Source organism: Myxine glutinosa, chromosome 11, assembly GCF_964187855.1.
Source record: "Myxine glutinosa chromosome 11, kmMyxGlut1.1, whole genome shotgun sequence".
NCBI lineage: Eukaryota > Metazoa > Chordata > Myxini > Myxiniformes > Myxinidae > Myxine > Myxine glutinosa.
Window position 1 is genome coordinate 32,836,406 of NC_136271.1, and position 10,731 is coordinate 32,847,136.

Sequence of the window (10,731 nt, forward strand, 5' to 3'; positions counted from 1 at the left end):
GGCTGAGCTGTTGTTGCTACTAGACGTTTCCACTTCACAATAACAGCACTTACAGTTGATCGGGGCAGCTCTAGCAGGGCAGAAATTTGACGAACTGACTTGTTGGTAAGGTGGCATCCGATGACGGTGCAACGTTGAAAGTCACTGAGCTCTTCAGTAGGGCCCATTCTACTGCCAATGTTTGTCTATGGAGATTGCATGGCTGTGTGCTTGATTATATATACCTGTCAGCAATGAGTGTGGTCTGAAACAGCCGAATCCTCTAATTAGAAGGGGTGTCCGCATACTTTTGGCCATGTAGTGCATGTGGGAAAATTACATGCCCAGACCAGGAATCGAACCCAGGTCCTCTAGTGAACCGAACGGTACCTGTGCTCTGCCATTTGACCTATCTGGGCGACCCTGACAAAGCATGCAATTTTCCCACACATAGAATTGCCACTCTCTTTTCGTCACTGCTTCCGGGGCACTCGCTGCCAACCATAGGAGCATCAACGGCCTGCTCACGAGAGGGTCTTCCTCCAATGGGGGGGGGGGGGGGGACAACACATCCATGTCCGCTATACAAACACCACTGGAGGCGTAGAAACACAATTAAATAAATGAACAGGATTATAATTAATTAATTTAAATATATTGGAAAATTACACCAGAGGACCTGGGTTTGATTCCTGGTCTGGGCGTGTAATTTCCCCCACATATGATAATTAATTAATTATAATCCTGTTCATTTATTTAACAATAAAGAATGTCATTGCACCAGTTTATGGAATCAAAACAATATGGTGATTGTTAAAAATGATCTTACTAAATCACAAACTGTTTTGTCTTTAATGCATAATAACTCGTGCACAAACCTGTCCAAAAATGTTTTATAGATTCGGGAGAAACCTGTGTGGCTGTTTCATCACCAGTCTCAAGCTGGGTTGACCCGTGGAATGCGGTTGACCGTTTTGAAGGTTCAGAACCTGGCCCGCTTTGGAAGCACATTCTTGGCGGTCGTCTTGGTGGTGGTTGTGGACAGCTTGGAGATGGGGTCGCACTCTATTTCAGTGGTGCTGGGAAAAGAGAAGCTGTAACAGTCCCCTTAGACACATCCAACATCAGGTGCAGCTTCCTGTTGATGCTGTAGCATCCCAATAAGTTGGTCCTTTAGATTTAAATAAGAGATGTTATTGACCCCTTTTGTGAATTTAGTTTGATTTGTGTACTGTATACATTGCAATATCAACACTATTTATCTAGGATGCTCAAAGGGCTCTTAGAATGAGCTAGCAATAGTGCAAGAAGCTCCAATTTTTCATCACACTAAAATACACAATTTGGTGTCTGTCTTGTCTGTCTGTCTGTCTGACGATTTTTGACTGCGATACATTCGGTCCTTACTTATCCAAACTCAACCAAACTTGACAGGAGCACTAAGGGTAACACAATGAAGGTTCCAGCGAATTAATTTGCCCCCTTCCCCAAAGGGGTTTTTCCCCACCAATGAGGATGCATGTTGAGGTGTATATCTGTGTTAAGATAGCTCTATCGTGGCGTTCTTCCAAGGACGCTTCTCATACCAAAAGCATAATATTAATGTTATTACAAAACAAAATGAATACTAGTAAAATCCCACATCTCCAAGGGGTTATTTCCTCATTGAACAAATGCCATGTTAACGTTTATAAATAGCTTATCCTGCCGTTTTCGTGGGAGTACACGCCACGAAAAGTATAAAAAAAGTTTTATAGCCGGCGAAGCCGGTGTTGTGAATGAACGCGTACGTATTATGTTGATAGCCGGCGAAGCCGGTGTTGTGAATGAACGCGTACATATTGTTGCGAATATGGAATTTGGCCTCCATATCCGCTTGTAAATATTCCCCTATTTTCTCCGATACTCCCCAACTCTCCCTTACCCCATTCCCTAGTCCCATTGTCTGTAAACAACACCCATTAGAGCCGATCTTCCCCTTCATCCCCCCATTAAATGTCGTGCCCAGGTCCCCCGCACCACACGTAGACAATTATAGGACATCTTGCTAGTTATTCTTAATCTATGTCAGTTAAGGACTTGTTTCCATTAATTATGACTCTTCGTTGCACCAGAATGTGATTATATAGCACCTGTTAGGAAGTTTAGGACCTCCCCATACCTCTCCGCATCTCTTCCCCATGAAGAAGCGCCAACTACAACAACAACAACAAAAGAGGGGGGCGGCGCGGTGACGGCATGGGGAGTGGGCGTCCTCCTTCCGGCTCAGTTAGCCGCCATTGACCACGCGCTCCACGGGGTTACCACGAAGGGGCTCCCTGTCGGCCCCTCGTCAAGGGCGGAGCCGGTAACCCCCGCACCCAATGAGAAGCCATGGGCCGATGCCATCTGGGGCGGCGCTAACGAGCCGAGGGCGTGTCACTCCCCGCCGGATATACGCGGCCCCGCGCCGGACGTGACGTGAGATGCGCCCCGAGCTTGGAAGGACAAGACGCCACCCTCCCGAGCGCTGAGCGACCTCCCCGGCATCTCCACCAAAGTCGCGACCCACGAGCGCTGAGCGACCTCCCCGCATCTGCTGGACACCACCGTACGTGATTCTGTCCCTGAGCCAGGTGCACCTGAGCCATCGACTGCCGCTTTCCTTGCCATCAAATCCCGTGTGAGTCAGCGTTGTCCCGTTTATCTGTGGTCTGTCTAGGGTTAATATAAGAGTGTGTCTAAGTGCCTGTCTTCCTATGCTGTCCCTCTTGTAGTTGTAATCTAACCTTTTTCCGTACGAATATACTTGAGAACTGAACCCCTGGTGTCGTATTGTGTCATTATAACCCAGCCGGGTGTCTTCTCTTTCCTATTGAGCCAGCATAGCGCGGCTTCGTCGACGTTCGAGTACAATCGGGTAACTTGTACGGATACGGCGGCCATCCCGCTCGGCCCACCATACCATCAAAGTCGTATCTGTAACAATTGGTGTCGAGGAGTGAGATTCGGAGACCCGGGACTAAATTAGTTAGGCCCAAATTTTGGGAGGGAGAATCGATCCGGAGCGGAGCGCATTTACTGTGCTCGCCGAAATTATAACGAAAAAAAAAAAATTTGGTCAAAATTTGGAGCGGCCGAAATTTGTTTTGTTTTACGAAACTCGAATTTTGCAAGTCGCGCTATGGCGGATCAAGACGGCTGGGGTCCGGTAGGGGAGAGTGAAGCAGGGTCGGTCCAGGACCAAATTGAGGGACATGAGGAGAGCGAAACAGCGGGGGTAGCAGACGCGCAAAATAGCGCCGTCACGCACGAAGAAGCGGGCGCGCAAAATGGCGCCTCGCTGATCACCGCGCCAGCGACCGTGGCAGCGCCCCCGGTGGATTGGAATTTGTTTTTTATACAAATGACGGCCCTTATGGAAAAGAATAGTGAGCGATTGGAGGGCCAAATGGGGTCCAATAGCGAGAAATTGAGGGAGGACATGGGGGCGCAGATCGGGGGGTTAGGGAGTAGAATAGAGGGATTAGACAAGAAATTAGAGGGGTTAGACAATGGGATAGAAGGGGTGAAACATGGGTTAATGGGGGTAGAAAACAGAATGGCCGCTCAAGAGAATCAAATGGAAGGGATGCAAAAGGGGTTAGAGGGGGTAGAAAATAGAATGGCTGCCCAGGAGAATCAGATAGAGGGAGTGAAAAATGGGTTAGAGGGGTTAGAAAACAGTATGGAAGGCAAATTGAGGGACATGAGGGACCAAGCGGAAAGGGAAGTTAAACAAATGGAGCAGCAGATAGAGGGGGTCAGAATGGGGGTAGAAGCCAAACTGGATGCTCACAGGGAGGAAATGGAGCAGATGAGGGTGGCATCTGGGCAGGAGATGCAAGTGATGGGAGAAGAGATCAGAAGAGGAGTGAGTGAGGAGGTCGGAGGAGTGCGCGAGGAGGTGAGGCACTGTGAGGAGCACATGGAAAAGGAGGTGAGAAAGGGGACTGTAAAATTACAAGGGGGCATAGAGGACCTGACGCAGGAGGTGGAGCAGCTGACGGTGGGACAGACGGAGTTAGTGGAGCAGGTTCAAAGGAACACTGCGGTATTAGGAGGTTTAAAAGCGACACAAAACGACATAAAAAACGACTTGATAGCGACGAAGAGGGAATGTCAGATGGTACGTGAGGGACTGACAACGAGGTTGGACGAGGTGATAGAGGTAATGGAGACGAAGGACCGGCAGGTGAGGACGCACCTGGAAACGGTCAAGGTAGCCTTGGAGGACGAGCTTGAGGAGACGTACCGGGGAATAAAAGAGGTGAAACACAAATTAGAAGAAGTGGAAGAAGGGATGAGTGAAATTAAGAAGCGACGGAGAGGGGATAAGAAAGAGATAAAAGAGGAGATAAAAGAATTGGTCCAAAGTCTGTGTTTGGATCGTGATGATGTGCTCATTAACCGGATGAGGGATTCGCAGGTGATGGAGGAGAAGCGAAGAGGAAGAGGACCCGGTGTAAGTGGTGACCAATATGGTCGTGCGTATGATGCGCCGGGGGATTTAAGAAGCTTGGGGGTCGAGATGGACCCGGGTGTTCGTGAGAGGCCACTGGTGAAGTGTGTGACAGGTCTGGTGTGCGAAAGAGGAGGTGTGCGAGAAAGTCCGACTCTGGGGTGTGTGAGGAAAAAGTGCATGCCAAGGAGTGAGGGTGTTGGCGAGAATGAGTCGGTCGTAGCGCGTGTGCGAGGGAGCACATGGAAGCGTGCTGTGGTGAGTGTTACAGAGGGTGTGACGGGAGAGTGTGCGCGAGGAAGGTGTGTGACGGACAGGTGCATGGGGAAAGAGTGTGCTGTCAAAGGCAAGGAAGAATGCACACCGGTGGTGAGTGTTACAGAGGGTGTAACTGGAGAGTGTGCGCGAGAAAGGTGTGTGACGGACAGGTGCATGGGGAAAGAGTGCGCTGTCAGAAGTAAGGAAGAGTGTCCACCTGTGGTGAGTGTTACAGAGGGTGTAACGGGAGAGTGTGCGCGAGAAAGGTGTGTGACGGACAGGTGCATGAGGAAAGAGTGCGCTGTCAAGAGTAAGGGTGAAAGTAGTGAGAGTGACATGGAGCGTGAGTTAGTTGTGACAGGTGAGCGAGGATGTACACCTGGGATGGAAGGATGCACACCTGGAATGGTAGAGCGTGAGTGGGAATGCACGCTGGAGTTGGTGGTGAGGCACGTGGTTGGGTGTGTGAATGAGGGCACACCTGTGATTGTCACAGAGGAGGTGACAGAGGAGGGGGCGCGAAGAGGTGTTTTGGTGAGGTGTGCTACCAACGAATGTGTGCCAAAGTGTTCGGTGGTCAGGTGTGTGACCAAGGCTGTGAGTGGAATGGGTGTACCTGGGTGTGTAAGGAAAGGTACGAGGAGCATGAGCACGGCTGGATGTGTGAGCAAGGAACGGGCTGCGGGATGTAATCATGCAGGTGAAGCATCGACGTTAGACGGGGTAGAGTTTAGAACGACTTATAGCCGAATCAGGCCCTCGGTGCGTGCCGGGCTTCGCGTGCCGCGAGAACCAGCGGGGATCCGAACCACGGCGGTTTCGAAAGAACCGCCGTGCGCGATCCACGCTGGGCCTCGCGTGGAACGGCCGCGTCCGGGCTCCACTAGGCGGAGCGGGCAGCTCGATAGGAAGGGTCGTCATGGCGACCACTTTCTATTGAGACGTGCCGGCAGGTCGAGATCGGGACATTGGATGGCTCCACGCCGAGGTGATGCGTGGGATCTCGGCCCGGGTAAACCCCCGTCCCTGCACCGAGTACCGGACGTATTCAGCCGCTGGCACAAAACAACCAGCATCCATTGCTTGGCTTTACGAAGCCAGGCTTTGGACAGGAATTGGCGCACCGAGAGGCAGTAGTGAGTCGACTGGGTGATGAGGTTAGTGTTTTGGACCCAAAATTAGAGAGAAACAAAATTTGATGATTGGCAAGGGATTGGCAGTAGTGATTGGCAGATGATGGGCAGTGATTGGCAAATTTTTAATTTGTTGCAATTTGATGTGCAAAATTGGTAGTGAGAGACCCCCGATGTGGTGGGATGGCAAATCCACCATCCTTCCCATGTGGGGCAAAGGAGCAATAGATTATGGGGTGTATGGCAGTGAAAACTAGCCCGGGTGGGTTAGGATATTGTGTGTAGGGATCTAGAAGATGACATTAGGTAACGTTAAGATTAGTTAGTGACTGATACCTGTAGTGGGGACGCAGGTAGATTAGTATGGATGATAATGACGAGGGAGCGCAATAGTTTAAAGGGACGACTGGGAAGCGCAAGTTTCAGAAGGGAGTAGTTAGCTGAGATGATGCCGTGTTTGTGAGAATTGAACAGGTGTGATTGCACAGGTGTGCAACTGGACAGGTGTGTGGAGCAGTGTATGAGTAGTGAGTGTGTGGATCAGCGCGAATGCGCTTGGGGAGAGAAGGGTGCAGGTGGCACCAGGTGTGAGAGCACAGGTGTGCAAGTACAGGTGTGTGGAGAGAGTTGGAGTAAGTGGTACGGAGTGGTGTGCATGGTGCGAAGGTGTGGATGGGGGAAGAGTGGACCCCCTTTCACGAGCACCCGGGGCGGGTAGTGTAAGTGTTAGGTAGAGGGTGCAGGTAAATTGTGGTTGAATATTGGCATTTGTGGTGCGGTTGCAGAATGGTGTTGTGAATGGGTGCATTAGTGTTGTGGAAATGGCTGGGCGTGTAGCCTGTTAGTGTGTGTAGTTGGTTGGGCACTCCACCACTGTGAGGATGTCGGCCAGGTGAGGCCGCAGGTGGGCTCTGGGAGCCGGTAGAGTTGTGGATGGGGCCCGAGGATCCGGAGGATGGACCCGGGTAGCCCAGTGCCAGAGAGGGCACCGAGTGGGGAGAGTGCCAGAGGGCCTTCCCCAGGTAGTTAGGTTAGGGCAAGGAGCAGGTAAGCTCGGAGGCAACTGCAGTGGTGGAGGTGTGCAGGTGGGTAGACCCACTGGGAGAGGTACACGCCGCAGCCCAGAAATTGTGCGAGGGCACCGGGAGATGAATCGGGGGAGTGAGACCCCAAATTGAAGAGCACCACAGTTTGGCCAATGGGAATTGGTTTTTAGAACCCATAGTGTAAGAGGGCCAATGGGGTGGCCGGAGAGAGACCCCGGGTAGTGTAAAGTTGTTAAAGTCATTTAGGAGATAGTTAGGATTGATGAACCTGTCGCACCATACGCAGCCACTTACCTGTGGTGATGATGATGACTCCACACCTGTGTTTTCTTTGTTTGTGTTGCAGAAATGAGAATTGCTGTTGGATTTGTGAGACGCATCACGACGTGGATGAGACATTGGGGTGATTCCATCTCTCCCTCCCTAGGAGGGACTGATGATGAATTGGTGATGGCAAATTTTGATGTTGAGTTGGAAATGGCAAATTTTGATGAGAGTTGAAAATGGCAAATTTGATTGGTTAGGAGGGAGAGAAGACGAATTTGGTATATGGGAGGAACGGGGAAGACAGTAGGGATGTTTGTGGATTTGTAAAGTAGATGTTTATGGGTAGTGTTGTGTTTTGTTGATACAGTAAGGGGTAAGGGAGGGGCCATGTAGGTTACCTGGTGGGGGGGGCGTACGGTAGGAACGTACCTGTCTCACCTGGTTCCCATGTGCCCCCAGTGTGCATCACCTTGCATTGCGTGCACTTTTGCGCCCTTACCACCTTGCTCACTTGTCTTGTTTTTGTCTCCCACCTCCGAGGATCTGGCTTTGGGGTAGAGAGAGAGGAGAGAGAGGTGCTGGCGACGCAGTTGTGGGCCTGCACTTTCGCTGCTTGCTGCCGGGATCGATACACCATATGGACCGCAATGTTTGTGGCCACCCACGATGGACCGCAGTTCGTTTGCGGCCAAGCACCACCCGGGGATGGACCTATGGGTCAACGTGGCACCTATGCCATACAGGTGAACCACTTTTAAGTAACACCAAGTGCACCACAAGAAGAGCAAGAGACACCTGCAGGGTTAGGGGTTGTCGAATTTATTTTTATTCCAATGAACAATGGTGACTGCACCGATTGGTGGTGGGGTGGTGCTTTTGATGCGCGGGAAGGGTGCTCTGCACGTTATTAAAGGCCGTCGGCCACAGAGCACTCGTGGGTTGGTGTATCGATGTTGGCAAGCGCGCTCTCTCTATGCATAACATCTGCATGTGTTCCTCCAAAGACAGGTCCTGGATCGTAGTGTAAATAGCAGCGTAGTCTTGTAAATAATGCTCCCTACCGGCTGTATGTTTAGTTTGAGAATTCTTTCCGGATTCGGTTATCCTGTGGGTGTGTTTCTGTGAGGAGAAGGGTGCAACGTCGCAGGGGGACATATTTACTCATTTGTGAATATCTGTAAAACTGTCGCACTCAGGGTAGAGTTAATAGTAGAGGGAACTACATTGCGTGCCACACTAAAGTAGGTAAAAATTTATCGGGTCGGGACGCCCCGAGGGTAGAGAAGGGTGCAATGTTGCGAATATGGAATTTGGCCTCCATATCCGCTTGTAAATATTCCCCTATTTTCTCCGATACTCCCCAACTCTCCCTTACCCCATTCCCTAGTCCCATTGTCTGTAAACAACACCCATTAGAGCCGATCTTCCCCTTCATCCCCCCATTAAATGTCGTGCCCAGGTCCCCCGCACCACACGTAGACAATTATAGGACATCTTGCTAGTTATTCTTAATCTATGTCAGTTAAGGACTTGTTTCCATTAATTATGACTCTTCGTTGCACCAGAATGTGATTATATAGCACCTGTTAGGAAGTTTAGGACCTCCCCATACCTCTCCGCATCTCTTCCCCATGAAGAAGCGCCAACTACAACAACAACAACAAAAGAGGGGGGCGGCGCGGTGACGGCATGGGGAGTGGGCGTCCTCCTTCCGGCTCAGTTAGCCGCCATTGACCACGCGCTCCACGGGGTTACCACGAAGGGGCTCCCTGTCGGCCCCTCGTCAAGGGCGGAGCCGGTAACCCCCGCACCCAATGAGAAGCCATGGGCCGATGCCATCTGGGGCGGCGCTAACGAGCCGAGGGCGTGTCACTCCCCGCCGGATATACGCGGCCCCGCGCCGGACGTGACGTGAGATGCGCCCCGAGCTTGGAAGGACAAGACGCCACCCTCCCGAGCGCTGAGCGACCTCCCCGGCATCTCCACCAAAGTCGCGACCCACGAGCGCTGAGCGACCTCCCCGCATCTGCTGGACACCACCGTACGTGATTCTGTCCCTGAGCCAGGTGCACCTGAGCCATCGACTGCCGCTTTCCTTGCCATCAAATCCCGTGTGAGTCAGCGTTGTCCCGTTTATCTGTGGTCTGTCTAGGGTTAATATAAGAGTGTGTCTAAGTGCCTGTCTTCCTATGCTGTCCCTCTTGTAGTTGTAATCTAACCTTTTTCCGTACGAATATACTTGAGAACTGAACCCCTGGTGTCGTATTGTGTCATTATAACCCAGCCGGGTGTCTTCTCTTTCCTATTGAGCCAGCATAGCGCGGCTTCGTCGACGTTCGAGTACAATCGGGTAACTTGTACGGATACGGCGGCCATCCCGCTCGGCCCACCATACCATCAAAGTCGTATCTGTAACAATATTATGTTGAAAAGCCAGATTTTGCTGGATCCCTTGAGAATTTCGAAGCTTTGACGCACCAAATCGCTCAATGGAGGCCGCCATCTTGCGGATGCGGAAGTATGCATAACAAATTGAAAAAAGTTCAACAGGAGTTTGTTTCACAGGTCGTTTTTTGATTCACAATCTTATGCACCTCTAATTTGTAATTAAAATACTTTAAGACCAACATCGGCCCGCACGGGCCTGGTTATCTTCAATGAAAATCGTCACCAAACACCGGAAACAATGAGATTCAAGCAATTGAAAAAATATTTCAAAAACCAAATCACTCAATGGAGGCCGCCATCTTCCGGATGCGGAAGTATGCATTAAAAAATTGCGAAAAAGTTCAATAGGAGTTTGTTTCACTGGGCTTTGTTTGATTCACAATCTTATGCACCTCTAATTTGTAATTAAAATACTTTAAGACCAACCTCGTTCCCCGGGCCCACACGGGCCCTGGTTATCTTCAACGAAAATCGTCACCAATTACCGGAACCAATGAGATTCGAGCATTTGAAAAAATATTTCAAAAAAGCTTTTTACCACATTTCGGACGCTGAAAACGGCGTCAAATATTCTAAAATTGACGAAGAATTATTTTTTAGAAATCTCGCGGCCGAAGGGGATAGTTTTTCACGGCCGGAAATATCCCAAGTTGAGACGGAATTCACCGAATTAATCAAGAAGGAAATTTTGTAAATTTTAATGTCATCCAGAATGCAAATGGTGTAATTTTGAACTAGGTACGGTACCTACTACACCTACCTACTACCAACTACCTAACCTACTGATGCCATAGTGATGGGTAAAATACTGGCAAGAGGCTTTGGCTTCGCCGGCTCATTGCGGCTTAGCAGTCGGGTACTAGTACCAGAAGTATAAAAGTTTTATAGACCAGAAGTTTTATATACCCAAAAGTTTTATACCAGAAGTATAAAAAAAATTACAAACTACAAAAACAAATGATTACCTTTTTAAACAGTCACTTATGCCATTTAACACTAAGCTGAAAGAAATTTGAAGGAATCCCAACATCCATGCGGCAAATTTTACTTAAGGAACTGAGCAAATATCTATTGTAACCTATATACCCCACAAGAGTTAATAACATGACCCTTCCTGCCA

The 10,731-nt window shown here is 49.9% G+C and overlaps 1 protein-coding gene across 3 annotated transcripts in view; it reads left to right on the forward strand.

Annotated features, from left to right (window-relative positions):
* Window positions 1–10,731, forward strand: part of RELN (reelin) — a 515,504-nt gene that overhangs the window by 180,546 nt on the left and 324,227 nt on the right. For all 3 annotated transcript variants that reach the window (XM_078786532.1, XM_078786533.1, XM_078786534.1), the window contains exon 30: window positions 879–1,107. In XM_078786532.1, coding sequence (XP_078642658.1) covers window positions 879–1,107 — 229 coding nt within the window. The remainder of the gene's footprint in view (window positions 1–878; window positions 1,108–10,731) is intronic.